General features: G+C 44.0%; 9 protein-coding genes across 9 annotated transcripts; 2 read left to right on the forward strand and 7 right to left on the reverse strand.

Moving 5' to 3' along the window:
- Positions 1 to 17: 17 nt before the first annotated feature.
- On the reverse strand, positions 18 to 1,604 carry V1516DRAFT_686568 (esterase-like activity of phytase-domain-containing protein; the record flags this gene model as incomplete). Its single annotated transcript, XM_066923667.1, has 1 exon — positions 18 to 1,604. The coding sequence occupies one exon, from the start codon at positions 1,602 to 1,604 to the stop codon at positions 18 to 20; it is 1,587 nt and encodes a 528-aa protein (XP_066776047.1).
- A 619-nt stretch (positions 1,605 to 2,223) lies between these two features.
- V1516DRAFT_686569 (Alpha/Beta hydrolase protein) lies at positions 2,224 to 3,108 on the reverse strand (the record flags this gene model as incomplete). Its single annotated transcript, XM_066923668.1, has 1 exon — positions 2,224 to 3,108. One exon carries the CDS (start codon positions 3,106 to 3,108, stop codon positions 2,224 to 2,226), a length of 885 nt encoding a protein of 294 aa, XP_066776048.1.
- Positions 3,109 to 3,117: 9 nt separating this feature from the next.
- V1516DRAFT_678067 (uncharacterized protein) lies at positions 3,118 to 5,281 on the reverse strand. The gene has a single exon (XM_066922697.1). The coding sequence runs from the start codon at positions 5,221 to 5,223 to the stop codon at positions 3,247 to 3,249; it is 1,977 nt and encodes a 658-aa protein (XP_066776049.1). The 5' UTR covers positions 5,224 to 5,281; the 3' UTR covers positions 3,118 to 3,246.
- Positions 5,282 to 5,388: 107 nt separating this feature from the next.
- On the reverse strand, positions 5,389 to 6,625 carry V1516DRAFT_692142 (uncharacterized protein). Its single transcript, XM_066923871.1, has 4 exons — positions 6,516 to 6,625; positions 6,388 to 6,460; positions 6,236 to 6,340; positions 5,389 to 6,182 (listed from the first exon to the last, which is right to left on the reverse strand). The coding sequence occupies exons 1-4, from the start codon at positions 6,558 to 6,560 to the stop codon at positions 5,440 to 5,442; spliced, it is 966 nt and encodes a 321-aa protein (XP_066776050.1). The 5' UTR covers positions 6,561 to 6,625; the 3' UTR covers positions 5,389 to 5,439.
- On the forward strand, positions 6,559 to 10,055 carry V1516DRAFT_678070 (uncharacterized protein). The gene is made up of 3 exons (XM_066922698.1): positions 6,559 to 8,708; positions 8,761 to 9,220; positions 9,275 to 10,055. The coding sequence occupies exons 1-3, from the start codon at positions 6,921 to 6,923 to the stop codon at positions 9,907 to 9,909; spliced, it is 2,883 nt and encodes a 960-aa protein (XP_066776051.1). The 5' UTR covers positions 6,559 to 6,920; the 3' UTR covers positions 9,910 to 10,055.
- V1516DRAFT_454635 (uncharacterized protein) lies at positions 9,689 to 11,567 on the reverse strand. The gene has a single exon (XM_066919066.1). It carries the CDS (start codon positions 11,186 to 11,188, stop codon positions 10,118 to 10,120), a length of 1,071 nt encoding a protein of 356 aa, XP_066776052.1. The 5' UTR covers positions 11,189 to 11,567; the 3' UTR covers positions 9,689 to 10,117.
- On the reverse strand, positions 11,334 to 12,593 carry V1516DRAFT_452911 (uncharacterized protein). Its single transcript, XM_066919065.1, has 4 exons — positions 12,121 to 12,593; positions 11,940 to 12,052; positions 11,583 to 11,885; positions 11,334 to 11,527 (listed from the first exon to the last, which is right to left on the reverse strand). The coding sequence occupies exons 1-4, from the start codon at positions 12,247 to 12,249 to the stop codon at positions 11,425 to 11,427; spliced, it is 648 nt and encodes a 215-aa protein (XP_066776053.1). The 5' UTR covers positions 12,250 to 12,593; the 3' UTR covers positions 11,334 to 11,424.
- On the reverse strand, positions 12,410 to 13,427 carry V1516DRAFT_678079 (uncharacterized protein). The gene is made up of 3 exons (XM_066922699.1): positions 13,181 to 13,427; positions 13,068 to 13,124; positions 12,410 to 12,980 (listed from the first exon to the last, which is right to left on the reverse strand). Exons 1-3 carry the CDS (start codon positions 13,211 to 13,213, stop codon positions 12,516 to 12,518), a joined length of 555 nt encoding a protein of 184 aa, XP_066776054.1. The 5' UTR covers positions 13,214 to 13,427; the 3' UTR covers positions 12,410 to 12,515.
- Positions 13,428 to 14,596: 1,169 nt separating this feature from the next.
- Positions 14,597 to 15,140, forward strand: V1516DRAFT_626623 (uncharacterized protein; the record flags this gene model as incomplete). The annotated part of the gene is made up of 3 exons (XM_066919756.1): positions 14,597 to 14,631; positions 14,681 to 14,974; positions 15,020 to 15,140. The coding sequence occupies 3 exons, from the start codon at positions 14,597 to 14,599 to the stop codon at positions 15,138 to 15,140; spliced, it is 450 nt and encodes a 149-aa protein (XP_066776055.1).
- Positions 15,141 to 15,269: the final 129 nt, after the last annotated feature.

A 15,269-nucleotide genomic window follows, 5' to 3' on the forward strand; every position in this document is an offset into this window, starting at 1 on the left:
TGAAATATATATTGTTACTAATTGCCAGCCTGATAAATTCCAAATGGCTTCAGCGACGTCGGCAAGGTTATCTGGTAAACAAGACCCATATTGATTAGGTCATATCCGGACGTGTCCTTATAAGTTATCCGACCATAGTTGACATGACCCCATTGGGTCATAAAGTCGTCGTCGGTTACTACAATTGCATAGAAAATACCATCAGACCCATCTTTGCCATCTGCCGGAATCATTGTCAATCCCTCCCATTTTTCGTTCAACAATGTTGAGTCCTGATTCCCACCGTTGTGAAGACCCGCGTGGGGTCCAAACTTCTTGAGCTGGCTATTCAGATTCACATTCAGGAAAGTACAATAAGTAGCAGGCGTAATAGCATCGTCCAGAACTCCAGAAGGCGCAACAGCTCCGCCCTCAACGTTGTATTCCGAGATACCTGAGATATCAGTCGCATTGGTGATATCAAACACATCTATGTTGCGGTAAATAGAAGTTGAATCAGACTGGCCGTGGCCGTGATTGGAATCGCGAGCAATGATCAGAAACTGCTCCTCTGAAAGAGCGTAGATCTCCGACTGAGCAGCTGTACGAGGATTCTTCTTTTGGTCGGGATCTGTGTATTGGGGAAGGGGCACAACCCACTCGCCAGCAAGAGTGTGAGAGCCAACAGCATGCTTCAGCAGGCGTGTATATCGATTAGTAGTCTTCTTACTACCACCATCTTGGATGGTTGCGGACTGGAGAAGCGAGAAAATGTAATTCCCAGAAGGAGAAAGAGAGGCGCCCTCGAAGCCCTGGTTATTAGCACGCCCGGAGTCGGGATCAGCAGGATCAACATCATCATCCTCTCCTGAATTCAGACGAGGCGAATCAGCAGAAAACGAGACTTCACCGTTACGGTACGGAATAAACGCCTCAGGAGGGCGAATTGCAGAAACAAGCATACCATATCTATTGAACTTGTAGAGATAAGGGCCATACTCATCCGTGATCCAAAACCCATTCTTGATAGATCCGTCAATAACGTTCAGAGTCTCTGCGTCGAGACAAACGCGAACAGACGAATTCTGTCCGCCAGCAGTGTCAGACCAGCCATTGGACTCGAAAGTTGCAGCTGGAAGCACGGGGAAGCCTTCAAATGAGAGAGTAGTGTCACTGTCGAACCCAGTCAAGGTGTTTCCAAATGGGTCAGTCAATAGAATAGTGTCAACAAGCGTCCAATTCAAATTAGGCGCCACAGATCCATTAGGAAGCGGTTCGAACGTGATATTATATGCGTATATACGCGGAGCAAAATTCGTCGTTCCGTTTGTGTTCCATCCACGGTCAGGCAAATTGTACACAGTTGCCGTGTAAATGTAGCTACCGGAAGCAGATAGCGTACGCTTAATGGACGGACGCTCGATCGACATTGACGAGCCGAACGAAATTGTATCACCATACTTGTCAACAGCTGCTCCAGGAACCATGCCCCAGCCGACCATCGAGTTGTAAGTGTACGACTTGTCTCCGCATTCCATGACCTTATGGATAGCGGCCGAGACCGGGGACGCGACGTATACAAGCGACGCGACTGTAGCGGCAACAAACTTGCTTGAAAACTTCATATTGATAGAGTAGTAAGTATTGCAGTTATCTGTAGTGTTTGTATCAGACGGTACTTTTTACACCAGTCCGAAGACATTTGCTTTATATGATTTCGCCAGCCATTCGCAAGGTCTCGACTGGATCTACGCGTCTGGGCTTGTTTACATGCCAATAAATCGGAAATAAACGCTGATCCGGACGGGATTACGAAGACTGGAAAAAGAGAAAGAGCAAAACTACCATGCAGTCACGAACAGCAATTGTCGAAAAATGCTTTCAGTCCAATTACTTCGGTTCTCGCCAAACACGTGTCGGGTCCGTGAGGACGCGGTGGCTTCATTCTGCAGACAATACAGGGTGGATCGTCCAAAACAAGCAGGACCTGGCCAGATTAGAGCGAAAATGAATTGTATTTTGATGACTACAAACAGCAGAATGCCGTTAACAGCGACAAAGATAGGGGGAAAGTAGCAAGTATGTGGACGAGCGGGACGTGCAATGCAGTACCGAGTTCTGTGTCATGTCACGATGTCAATTCAAGAAGTTCAGACGACTAGTTTTCTGCTAGACTCACGCTGCCAAGACTTCAGAACCCTCTAAGTCAGAGCTTGCCAGGTCAGTCCAGCTAATCAGTTGTAGTTATGTCAGCTTAGAATCTGATGCCAAAAACTCGTCTACAGCTCGGTTAAACTCCGTCGATCGCTGGATATTAACCAAATGCCCACTACCTTTGATAATCGCGAGCCCTGTTCCTCCTAATTCACTCATTTTGGAATTTACTACAGGCAAAGGTCCGTCCTCGGAGCCTGCAATAAGAAGCACTTTGTGACCGACTTCACGCCGGCGAATACACTCCAGAGAAGTGGTCAGATCGTAATGCTGTAATGCTCGTACTGCAGAGACCAGTCCTTCAGCATGTGCCTCGTTAAGCATCTCTGTAAGCTCGCTTGCACGACCAGGGTTATCCACCAGAAACGACGCTCCACTCTCTCCCGGAAACCAACGTGCCATGGTCAAAGGTGCTAGAGCGGACATGCCGTTCATTTCCACAAATTTAACTCGCTCCTCAAATACTTTTGCACCAACCTCGTCACTTTTGAGTCCACTACCAGCAGCAATGATGCGGTCGAATCGATCACCATGCCGACCCATCGCGATCACTGCCGTCGTAGCTCCCATACTAAGTCCGACCAAGGCCGCAGCTCTTGCTACTCCGAGATGGTCAAGCAGTTCGACTACATCGTCTGCGTATTGTTCGAACCGCAAACCTCGGCCATAGTAATCAAACACACTGTCCTTTTCTATCAACGGGGAGTTTCCATGGAATCGCTGATCGTAGAGTATGAGTCGATATTTGCTACCAAAGAAATCCTCAAACTCCTTCCAAAGCACATCGCAAGCTGATGAAAGCGAGTTTGAAAGTACAATTGTCTTCGCGTCGCTGCTGTTCACTCCGGCAACACGATAGTACAACTTCACGCGCGGATCACGTTTTAATCTTAAGAGTCCTGTTCGTAGACTCATTTTAGCGAGCTTCAGTTGGTTAATAGTATTCCTGGTTATGGTACCTCCCAGGCTACAACTAGTGTCATTTGAAATATCTGTTCTACAAAGTCACATGCGCAAAGCCATTTTAACTAATACGTAATATCTCCACTTCTCTTATCTTCTCCAAAACCATCCTCGCTTTATCTCAGGTTCCGTTGTCTTGGTGAACTCATCGGAATTATTCACAGCCGAATTACCAGTACTGGGGGCCAAGAGAGTTGTCATAGCTGGCTCAGCAGGCACTGAGGCCGCCGCTAGCTCAAGCACCGCTAATTCGTTTTCATATCCAATGAAATTAAACGCGGTGTCAAAAAACACTGGTTTAGCCGGAACTGCAAATAGCTTTGTTCCAATGTTGTCCAAATCTACCAGCCGGTCGAGTTCCATAAACTCTGGCACAACTCCAAGGTTCTCGGCGACAAATGGTGCAGTGCCCTTATGTGCACTAGCATATTTAACTTGCCTTTCAAGTTTTTCATTCTCTATCTCGCTCTCCTTCGCTGCTGCATATCCACTCTCAATATATTTCCTTGCCTCTGAGACATCGACCTTGAATAACAACCTTGCCGTATTGTCATGTTCGGTCTCGCCGCCCAATCCGAGTGCCTTCTCATCTACCTTGTTGATCATCTCTTTTGCAGCATCCCAATCGTGAATACCATTTTCCTTCGCAGATCCATCTACACCGTTTTTGTACGCTTGATAATACTTTTGCAATGACCCCAACCCATTATATAATGCTTCATCTGCCGCGACACCAGGAAGCTCGGTGATCTGCTCTATCGACTGCAAAATTGAGCTGTAGATGCCCGACAAGGCTTTTAATTTGGATACACCTTGCTTTCCTGACTTGTTCATCATAATCACTTTCCGTGCATTTGTCTTAAGTGAAGCGGCTAACACGTCGTCACGCGCGATTCTGCGCGCGATCAAATTGTAGTTGGCGTAGGTAGATACAATGTACAATTGCTGGACCTTAGCCTGCTCTTCCTCGTCCGATGCATTTGACGCCAACTCTGTGATTTCCTCGTGAACAGCGTCGACAACGTCTTGCCATGCGATCAGTGCCGGATCAAATAAGTTTGCCAGATCCTTGGTATATGCCATAAAATTGAGATTCGAGTCAAAGATAGTACGGAACAATGCCTCATCTGCAGTCCTTGCACTCACAATCGAGGCTGCAATCGAAGAACTCGAAATTTCGGCCATGTGAGATCTCCAGGAGATCGTGTGGATCGACTCGAGCGCGTCAGTCTTGTCGCTCTTGCCAGTCAATAGTTCCTGGGCCTTGCCGTCGTCCGGTACAACTTCTCCAACTAATATGCGAACAATATGATCAGGGCCTACATACTTCGTAGCAATAGTCACAAGCGCTTCGGACCGTGTAGAAGGGTCAATTTGGCTTGTTGCGAATTTGAGTGCTGGCTCGACAGTGCTCACTAGCAAATCTCGATAAAGATCCGCAATATCTGAAGCGTCGTCAGAGTAGGCCGAGAAACTTTCGACAGCCGACAAATTTAAAATCAGTCCCTGAAGACCCATGTATGCAACGGATAACTCGCCGGCCGCCTTGGAATATTTTCGGGTCTCAATGGCACCACTGGCAGCTAACAGCGCAGTGTAGGAAACAACTTGTAGCTTTTCGGCATCGGTAAACAAAGACACACACGAAGCATCATCAAAAAGAGCAACCAAAGTTGACGCACTTTTCCTGGCCTTTTCAAATTTGGACAGCACATGTCTCTTTTTGGCTGGTGCAGCCCCAGAGTTGTTTTCCATCGTGGCCTTAGTCTCCATTGCCTGAGCCCAAGCTCGCTCAGCACTCAATAACAGCAGACCAACAAATCGCTTATCGGCAACAAGCTCAGATGCAGTTGGAATGAAAACCTTGTATTTAGTCGAACTTGTTTGCAATACCTCCATTTTCCCGCTAATCTTTGCTGTGACTCGACGTCGAACTTTCAGCACTCGTCGAAGTTTATGAAGCCTCGATGATAGATGGCGAGCATATCGTCCGTAATCGGCCGCCGACTGAAGCAATGCAGCAGTTCGCTCACGCAGCAACGTATCGAATAAAATTGGCAAACTCATGTCTGTACTTTTTCCTTTGGCAAATCTTGGACTTCTGTCGACATTACCTTAACTAATTTATCCCTGTTTTGCTTTTACATCGAAGTTTTTCTACAGCTTATCACGTGCAGAGTTTTAACAAATGGTAGTCTATAGTCAGGGTTATAATTTTTTTGAGCTTGGAGCATTGATCTTAAAATAAGCTGATCTTTGAGATATTAATTAAATTTTATTACACTACCTCTCAGCGTTCTCAAAAGAAGCCAAAAATTCTTGCAATGTCTTGCATAGTCGTCCAACCTCTCCGCCCTCCTTACGACCAGAACAAAGCATTCTGGACAGACTGCCAAGCATCGGCTTTAGTATGTCATATCGCACTTCTAAATCTTCGACTACAGCGGATGCAGCAATAGAATTCAGACCCAGTCGTACAAATGGCGATGTTGAACTCGTAGAAGGTAAATGTTTCACAGTGTCCAAGTGGAATAAAATATTGCTGTCAGTCTCTTGTCTAGACGACAGCCCAAGCGTAAGAAACTGACACAATGAATCCAAATGGTCAACCATTCTGTCTAAAGAAGTCAACACAAGTCCTGGCCGGGACTTAAGTGGTAGCTGTTTATCCGATGATGCCACGTCCCACTGAAACAGACAACTATAACAATCAAGCAGGTCTGTCCAGCTTCTAGTAACGAGTTGCATTGGTATCCGCTGATCCTTCGCTCTCAGAAACTGATTTAAAAACTTAGCAGCATCGGTTCGAATACTACTGTCTATATGGGTCAGACTCGATCGGATGAATATAGAGATCATGTGCACATGAGGAAATATAGCTTCATCAGGAATAGATCTGAACAACGAGAGCAACGAGGCGCGCACTTGGGCAGATGAATCCAAAATTAGAGGTGCTATACTGTTAAACACTGAGGCATCTATGTTATCCAGCGAAGACAGGTGAGATTGCAAATATTGTATGGCCTCTATAAATAATTAATATCTCTTGCTTGTTGGATTTTCCGATGTCAAAACCAACCTTTCCGAGTGGAGGATGAGCTGTGGGCTGTGAGAGACAGAAAATGATTAAACGTCTCCCTCGCAGTAAATGTTTTAGAGATAGATTGTGTCCGGATATCAACAGCTACCCCAGTTAACTAAAGTTACTTCAAAAACTCTCGATTAGCTTACATTTTGCTCGAAAGCCCAATTCAGTGTGAGAAGTGGATCTCGGTTTTATTTTCCCCACTTTCAGTTTTGCTTTCTTACGCGCCAAAATTAGTACAAGCACCAGAAACTCAAAGCAAAATGTAGCTTACGGTAAAGTCCTTCCTCCGCTCCTTCTTTTTCCTCGACGAAACCATATGATATTTTTCTCGCTCGTCGACGATCTCTAATCTCTATCCCATTTTCTTCTGTTCCAAAATTCTGTTCAAAATTCTGTTCTAATTTACTTCTTTGGGAATCATTATTAGCAGCTGGGATTTGTCACGTGAATCTCAACCGTCGTCGTGGCAACGCAAATTAGAAAGTAAACAAATGGTCTGAAGGTCCTATCGCGTAAAGTAAACAAACGTCCGATTTCGTCTATTGTTAGCCGATATAGAGCCTTTTTTTTCGTCGCTTTATATTTCTTCTATGCTTTCTTTGCTCTCCCTTTCAAATTGAAATCACTAGCAAAACCTCAACTTTCCTCCAGCAGTCAATTCTACCTCAACTCCATCATGGCTGACGTTGCTGATTCGGAAGGTACAATTGACAATGGTGGCAGCGACGTGCTGGCTGCAAAATCTGCCAAAAGCACACTTGCACGCAAAATTTCAAATCCTTTGTCCGAGGTTAAGTCGATTGACTCCAGAAGAAACTCTCCTTCGACCGCAGAGCATAAGCAAGCCTTACAGAACCTCAATGCAAGCCAGGCAGATCAAGAAAACATAGGCATGGTGGCCATGAAGTTCCCCCTTGATAAGGTCTTGAGTGCCAAAAATGCAGTGACAATAGCTTCTGTCGACTCTGATAGCAATAATGATTCTGCTCGTTCTGCCTCCCCTGTTCGATCTTTCTGGCAGGACAGGGAACGCGAACAGCGACAGAATCTTGACCTTTCCCCTTCAAAAGATGACAGTCCCATCATCAGTGGTCGCGTACGCAACAGCATTTTTTTGCAATCTAGTGATAGTCACTCTAGTGCATCTTCTGTTATTGCTACTACTACTTCTTCTCCTACCACTACTGGAATCTCTCCGCCTCCTTTGCCTCCTCGAAGGACAAAGTTCACAGACATGAACAAATCGAAAGCTGCTGAATCTCTTTCTTTGAAATCTGTGCAAATAGAAAAACGGTCTTCTTTGATGTCTTCCATAGGTTCAATAAGATCAAAAAAAGTCACTTTCGAGATGGCTCCTCCTGAAATACATGAGTTTGAGCCAGCTCTTGATTCACCCACAAGCTCAATATCTCCAACAACAGATGATGAGGACAATGATTGGACAATGCAGCCTGCAAACATTGAAGATAAAGTCGATGAACGAGAGGAGACTTCAGTCCCTCGTATGCCGGCTCGACTTTCCCGCGGTGGCAGTTTGAGAGGCGCTCGTCCACTTCCCGCTCTGCCCCCAAAGTCAACTCCAGTCATCAAACAGACAGAAGAATCCCCAGAACAGGATTTAACTGGGCAGTTGAAACGGGGTGAATCTGTTTTGAGCTCTGGTTCCGAGTTTGACGTTATGGATATTGTTGAAGGCTACGATGAATTTGGCTCGGATGCAGGTGATATTACTCAATCGCAATCGAACATCGTTGTCAAATCTTCTGGCGCACAGCCTGAAAATAATATTAATCTTTTTGCGGAAAAGGCGGATTTAACAAAAATAGATTTGATCGATATCACTGAGCACAATTACATATCTGCTGACGAAGATATACATCTTGATTTCTCCGACTCAGGATCTTCCAAGAGCGAAGACATAGAACCTGCAATGCTTGACATAATTGAGGCCGCTGATGACGATCAAAGTCTAGACGAGAAGTCTTTTCACTCTTCTCACTCTTCTCTTATCAACCAGGACCTGATCACTACGTCGGCAACTATGCCTCTAAGCCCGTCCACAAATTCGTTCCTGGAACTTTGTCTTCAAGAAAATCCCAGTCTCGGTTTTGATGACTATTTGAACTCAGAATCATTTCTTAAACGAGACTGGTCAAAGTCTAATATTAGCGCTTATACTCGTGTTCGAGCCCAAAGCGACGCTGAGATCCCGTCACCTATCCAGACCGTAAAGTCGGCCTCTGGAGCTAGAACTAGACCAAGTCTTCTGCCTTCCGAAGTCGCAGAACTTACCACTAATCATAAGAATGCCAGCAACGACCAAGAGGAACTTAAGTTCCTTGACATTCCCGAGATTGAGAACTTACCCTCTGGCTCTCGGGGCACGATGCTGCTTGATCTTGACTTGGGTGATTTGTCTTTGGATCTAGATCAAGATTTTGATCGAGTTGTGCAAATGCAGAATGTATGTTTATGGATCTTTCTACTGATAAAAGCCATATTGCTAACATGAGTAGCGTGGATATCTCCTTCGTCAAAATACAAAAATAGTGCGCGCTCGTGCGGTATCTGATTTTCTGGGTCCTAATGGCACATCGCGAACGGCCAACAAAATAATAGAAAGTGACCAGAAGAAGGGAGAGCTCCCTCCTCTGCCTGTAACGGATTTCTCTAAGTTCCATTCTCAGTCTGGATTTTCTTCGCCTAAGACTGAACCTAGAGTAGTGAAAGTCAAGAGTATGATTGTTGACGAACAAGACGCTATTGCTGATTCTGCTGGGTCAATTGGAACGAAAATGTCTGATGTGGCAAGCCAGCATACACATCCCAGGTCAATACAAGAATCATTGCAAGATCCTCAGCTCACTTCGTCAGCACAGACACAAAATTCCTCGAATACCGATCCTTCGGATCGTGGCCGCTTGTTTGTAAAGGTTCTTGCACTTAAGGACTTGAAGATTCCGGTTGAGGAAAATGGTGAGTTAATTGAGCTATCTGATAATTCGGCATCGTAGCGCTAATGCACAACAGGCGATAAAGCATTTTTTACGATCACACTTGATAACGGAATTCATTGTGTAACGACAACTAATATGAATCTCACTAGTAATGCCCCGATCTATCAAGAATTTGAACTAGTTGTCGGCCAAGATTTGGAATTTATTCTCACCGTCAAAGCCAGAATTGTGGAGCCTCCCGCACCTTTACCAAAGGCTATTTTGAAACCTACCGTAAGCGCTACTCCTTCACCTATTAAGAAACAAAGCAAATTCCGGCTTCATGGACTTTTCAGCGCCCAGAAAAAGCGGATAATCCAGGTCGAACCTCCTCCCATTTCAACATTGACTCCGAGCGTTTCTATTCAAAGGACAAAGAAAAGCAGCGTTTTACAAAGCATGCTTGGACCAGACGGTTCGCTGGCGCGTTCGTATATTTCATTTGGACAGCTGGAAAACGAAATTCGCATGAGTGCGAAAATCCTTGAAGTACCTTGCTATAGCGAATGGACAATGAGTGGTGGAGTGAAAAACTCGGTTACAAGCCCGTATCCAATAGGAAAGATTGTGTTACAACTGCTATTCTTCGAGAAGCAGTATGAAAACCAGAGCATTCCGCGAAGCTTAAATGCATGTCTTCGAGAAATAAGTAGGGCTACCGATGCCTAATTCTGATATATTTGTTTTGGTTATTTGTAATGGTCTAGTTAGTATCCTTAAGATTTTGTTTTGTCTGAACTGCCCGAGATCTATTATTTATTTGGTGTTAACTATCCCTTTTGCTTGATTAATAAATAAATAATTTTTCATTATGATTCAATCATTGCAGTTCAGCAAACTATGATAGATTGTATAATGCACGTGTACTGGGCGACTTCTAAAATTTTCTCTTCAATTTTGAACGTCCAATAGTTGTATATGACCTCTTCCTATTCAAGGATTGTTTTGATCTCGTATCAGAAGTGGTCGCTGCAAGCAATTTCAAAAGCTGAGCTTGAGCGGCAGGAAGTTGGCTTTCCAATTTTGGTTTGGTCGATGTATCCAGCGCTTTTGGATTTCCGTCAGGCAGCTTTGGCTGATCAGGTAAAGAGTCCAGAGTGTGTAAGGGCAGATCAGCATGTAAAGAGACAGGAGGAGAAGAAACGGGAAGAAAATAGTTAGGAAGAGGAGAAGCGGGAGCTGAAGAAACTGGAGAAGGAGAAGCCTGAACAATATGAAAGGGAGGAGGAAAAAATTTGGGACACGAATCTGAGTTAGGGAGACCCCGGTCAATAAAAACTGAGGCGGAAAGTACAGACGCAGTAGCTGGAGTAGAAGTAGCTGGCATAGTAGTAGCTGGAATAGTAGAAGGTGAAACGGCATGGGGTAGAATAACAGGATCTGAGCCACAGGTTACTCCAATTGGAGATACCTGTAAGAGGGAATCGGCAGTTAACGGGATTGGAGAGGATGAAGCTTTGACAGGACAATTAGAAGCAGAACACGATGTCAAAGGAGGCTGAACAGGACCGTCCGATGGAGGTGATTGCGTCGCAGATATTTGGGAATCTTCAACAAAGCTATCATCGGACAATATGATCTCACACATTTGTGCAGTCAACGGCAATCTTATTGGTTCAGGTAATGCAGTCGGTAGGATTTGATTTACTGCTTCACCTGTCTTAGAGTCATCAAGTTTAGTAGTTACTTCAACGAATTCAGCGAGATTAGAATTCTGCGTCAATTCATCTCGTTCAGCTAATTCAGCGGAACCACTTTTCTTACTTCGTGGTAACAGAAGTAAAGGTTGAGAAAGTGAGTCGTCATGAACTTCTGAATCTTGTGTCACGCTGACATGAGAGACTAACGAGATGTCAGTCTTATCACTTGAGAATAGAGACAATTGGCCAGGAAGTGGAGTGCAGTCGTCTGGGTGCAAATCTATTCGGAAGAATTCTGATCTCGTCATGGGATTGGCTTCGACGTATAAAATATGATCTTCTACCAAGACACCGTACTGTTCAACTCTAGAATCTGGTGTTTCGTCTTCTGATCTAGTCTTGAAGTCAAGATCAGACCCTCTAACAGAACCAGATTCCAGAGATTTACCTGAATCGTCAATGCGATGTCCAGTATAAACTTGCGACACGGGAAACGAAAGAGAATTCGTGGAAATACTGTTTGTTGCCTGATTCTGGGTGAACTCTAATGGCGAAGTAGATGCAATCGCAGGTGATAGTAGGGAGGCACGAAGCTGTGGTGTCTCCACGGTCTGTAGAGCTGTGAAAGTAGGCAGCTCGATAGAAAACTTTAATCTGACAGGTTAGATTTCTTGACATTAACTTATTGGCCATGTTTCATACTTATATTCTATTATCAAAGTGATAAGTTTCCTAAAAAAGGAGTCTCCGTAGAGCGGTTCAGGGCGGCCAATGATAGCGCAGCCATCCGCACCAATGTATGATATTTCAGTAATGAACAGGACTGGGGCAATTGAAAGCCTGTTAAAGTTTGCAAGATCGTTAGGCGTAAAATTGGGCGGTGCGTTAAGAGTGCGGGAAATGCTGCCAGGCTGTTCGACAAGTTCTCGGACGATATGCAATTTAGCACTGAGAATCGTAATCAAGCAGCCGACTGTTTTCTGAGTAAGCCTCCGATGCCACAGTCTAAAATTCAAACAACATTAGAATGGCTGGCCAGAGATGGTACAATGATGATACCTTTCAAACTCGTCGACAGCCTGATGAGAGAATACAGCATAAACGTAGTGCTTTGAATCCGACACTATTGACTCGATAAAGGCATTAGGGGGCGCAGATTCATAAGAGATAAACTTTGGCAAGTCAGCATCCGAAACCAAGCTGAATTCAGTTCAACGCATCCGCACACAGAGAAGCATACCTTAATAATCTGGACGGTCTTGCCGAGATGATCTAGGTCGAGTGACCAGTTATGATCCGCAAAATCCGGCTGAGCTAGACTTTTACAAAGGGTGAGTCGCAGAAAAGGTTCATGAAGCTCGCTAGTCATTCTGCTTTGACGTATTTGTGCCAGATTGGCATAGTTTGAGTCACAATATGAAGTAAAAGGACTTCACGAGCGAAATCTACGATATATGATGGGAGATACATACAACCTAATCTGCAAAATCTCTCAAGAGGTGCGACAATTGAAGCCTGCGAAAATAAAATTACTAAAAAAATCGGGACCAATATCTTATTTAGAATTATTAAAGAATTTTAGAACGTCAAACGCCTATGAAATATCAAAATGCATTTCAGGATGTCTAAGATTGTCTATTGGAATGTACGGACAGGATACTTGTCAGAGTAGATTCCGCCTTCCTCTTCTGAAATGATTTTCCATGAGGCCTTGTCCGTCAACCGTGCAGGAAATGGCGGCAGACCTTCGGACGAGAGGATTCCAGAATGTACTTTTGCAGCCGGCATAGCGGCAAGTACGGCAGATAGGTTGTTCGAACCGTCCTGAATTTTTGCCAATGAGGTAACTGCTTCCTCACTCTTGGGCACCAATGGCTTTGCTACAGAACCAAATGTAATCAGACCTGCAATATCAGCCTGACCAAAACTTGATGTCCTAGGATATGCACGACGAACATCACGTTTATAATACCAGTTGTCGGCGATGTCTGCTGCCGGGAGTGTGCTGGGATCAGTATAAGATGATGCGACAGGCTGCGATCCGGGAGCTGGAACTCGGTAAAGAGGAACAATAGGATTGCCAGTCGAGCGATTAGGAACCTGCGATCGTCAGTTTGATAATTCTAAAGCAAGAACGGGAAGGTACGGCGGACAGGCCCTGCATAAACAAATACAAGCTGCACATACCAAGGCAAGCAATTTACGAATTTTTTCCCAGACGCCGGTCGATCTTAGGGAATATTTCTGCGGAAAAATAAGTAATGAGCGAATCATAGAATCCAGGACGAAAATTAACTTACTCCTCCGATCGGAATAGGACCACCTCCAACCATTTTGACTACAGGTGAGTACGCCGAAAAGCTGTGAGCAGTCACACTAAATAAAGATTTCTCAACTGCACAAATAAAGGTCTGCGCTTACCACAAAATCTGCTCAATTTCTCGGCTAAAACACAAATTAGTTCGCGCTTTTGACTGATAATTTCAAATTCAAGTTTGACATCGGGTTCCTGTCGGCCAATCAAACCACCTCAAATGTCAGCAGCGAGGGACTGGTACGGTGCTTACGGTACAAGTAGCGCTTTTCACATAGTCCGTATTCGGTAAGGAGTAGTAAACACATCAAGATTATTGATGGGGAGATAAAAATTTCCTTCAGCAATTTTAAGTATTTCAAAATACTCGAGAGATTACAAAGTACACTTGGGGCTAGTCGTGTTTATAAAGCTTGCGGAGATTGCGGAACACTGGTAAAGTCTAGCAAAAAGACATCCTGAATATAATCGTGATACTATAATAGAGAGTGTGGGGTACTAAGAGTAGATTTCAGACTTTGATGTCCTATCAGTTATATTGTTTGACACGATATGACATGATATTTTACGATATGAGAACATGAAAAAATACCACACTGCAATATACAGTACAATATTATACCATATTATTCTATGATTTTTCATTTTCAAACCATGATAGTCTCCAGCCTACACTTGATCAAATTGCCAATATCAGAAGGTTTTGTCAAATTATCAGTAGCCAATGATGCATTTCATTAATTGTATATACACATATTATTCCGGCAAATCTTTGATTTAATAAGAATTCACCCCCACTGATCCAGCTCCGTTCGCTCCTTTTCTTTGAGTTTACTGATAATTGCAATTCCCTTGTTGAAATCTTACTTTGTAAGAATCAAATTGACATGAAATTGGTACTTTGTTTCTACAGCAGATGAAGAGACTTTTTCTTGGACCTCTCCCAGATATTGCCTACCTCCTTCATTCACTAACGTCATACCCCTTCCAGACCAGTACTGATCATCAAGCTCATTCCTCTACTCCCCGCTACTCTCACTGCGAGTGGACAAACGCTTTGATCTTGTGCCCTCCATCACGTGTATCGCATGTGATAACAATTGCTGGAGGGGGTGATAAGTTTCCAGTCCACGAGTGGAGGAGCATATTAGAATGATCCGAAACGGTTCTACAGTCTTCCAAGATGAGCAGATATGACGAAATTGAACTGAGCCTGTATAGTACGAATGGTGAACAAATCGGAGGTCACAGCTATGTTAAGATCGAGATCTATCGACTAACAAAAAACAGATAAATATCTGTGATTTCGCTGTCCATTAATTCTTCTTTATGATTTGCCCGAATTGTTCCACACCTCAAACCAAGTCATAATACGTTTGCTGTTCAAACCCTCTATACTGATATGTCCCACAAATATTTCCCTGCAGTTAGTCCAAGGTATGAAATAATGGCCTGTTGGTTTCAGATCGGATTATTAAAAGTATAGTTCAATTGCTGTCGGAACTCTGTTCTCGCAAAGCGCAGCACTTATTACGTTAGTTCCTGCCCTCGGATCAGCGTATGAACGCGCCAAAGAGGCTGAAACTCCAGAGAAACTTCTCAAATCTAATCATTCCGCAGATGAACTTATGCTCTGGAGCTCTTCGCTAGTTTCTTCTGCCGCAAGGTCTTACGCTGTTTCCGTTTTGCTGCAGTGCACGGGTACTGTGACTAAGAAAGGTGCTGCTAGTCTAGGTCTGTTGCTATTTGCAGTGAGCTCAGCACAGTCACTTCTTCTTGGGTATGTTGATTTAGGTAATTGCGTGATGGGTCTAACAAGTAAAAGGATATTTCGATACAAGAGGCCTTTGGAGCATGTCATTTTGATAGGGGCTGGTAATTTATTTGATACGGTAGGATTGTCTATGGTGTTGAACTGGTGGGGAACTCGGCCACCGTTAGTGTAACTGATTGATATATTGAATAGTCAATATATCAAAACTGGTAGTTAAAGAATATAATGTATACGGTAAAGTAGCTATTGATTATAGTGACATACATATGAATAGCATTAGTAGCAGGATTTCATGCTGGGA

This window comes from Lipomyces oligophaga, assembly GCF_038497815.1.
Source record: "Lipomyces oligophaga strain CBS 7107 unplaced genomic scaffold V1516scaffold_6, whole genome shotgun sequence".
In the NCBI taxonomy this organism is placed as follows: Eukaryota; Fungi; Ascomycota; class Lipomycetes; order Lipomycetales; family Lipomycetaceae; genus Lipomyces; species [Lipomyces] oligophaga.

Coding starts and splice junctions, on each gene's coding strand:
- V1516DRAFT_678067 (XM_066922697.1), bottom strand. CDS start 5,223: ATGAGTTTGCCAATTTTATTCGATACGTTGCTGCGTGAGCGAACTGCT.
- V1516DRAFT_692142 (XM_066923871.1), bottom strand. CDS start 6,560: ATGGTTTCGTCGAGGAAAAAGAAGGAGCGGAGGAAGGACTTTACC. Junction 6,341..6,387: donor ATTGGGCTTTCGAGCAAAAT/GTAAGCTAATCG, acceptor TAACTGGGGTAG/CTGTTGATATCCGGACACAA. Junction 6,183..6,235: donor CTCATCCTCCACTCGGAAAG/GTTGGTTTTGAC, acceptor AATTATTTATAG/AGGCCATACAATATTTGCAA.
- V1516DRAFT_452911 (XM_066919065.1), bottom strand. CDS start 12,249: ATGACTAGCGAGCTTCATGAACCTTTTCTGCGACTCACCCTTTGTAAA. Junction 11,886..11,939: donor GCTGTCGACGAGTTTGAAAG/GTATCATCATTG, acceptor TTTGAATTTTAG/ACTGTGGCATCGGAGGCTTA. Junction 11,528..11,582: donor ACTTTGATAATAGAATATAA/GTATGAAACATG, acceptor GTCAGATTAAAG/TTTTCTATCGAGCTGCCTAC.
- V1516DRAFT_678079 (XM_066922699.1), bottom strand. CDS start 13,213: ATGGTTGGAGGTGGTCCTATTCCGATCGGAGGA. Junction 13,125..13,180: donor GTCCTATTCCGATCGGAGGA/GTAAGTTAATTT, acceptor ATTTTTCCGCAG/AAATATTCCCTAAGATCGAC. Junction 12,981..13,067: donor TTCGTAAATTGCTTGCCTTG/GTATGTGCAGCT, acceptor TGACGATCGCAG/GTTCCTAATCGCTCGACTGG.
- V1516DRAFT_678070 (XM_066922698.1), top strand. CDS start 6,921: ATGGCTGACGTTGCTGATTCGGAAGGTACAATTGACAATGGTGGCAGC. Junction 8,709..8,760: donor GAGTTGTGCAAATGCAGAAT/GTATGTTTATGG, acceptor TAACATGAGTAG/CGTGGATATCTCCTTCGTCA. Junction 9,221..9,274: donor GATTCCGGTTGAGGAAAATG/GTGAGTTAATTG, acceptor AATGCACAACAG/GCGATAAAGCATTTTTTACG.
- V1516DRAFT_454635 (XM_066919066.1), bottom strand. CDS start 11,188: ATGACGAGATCAGAATTCTTCCGAATAGATTTGCACCCAGACGACTGC.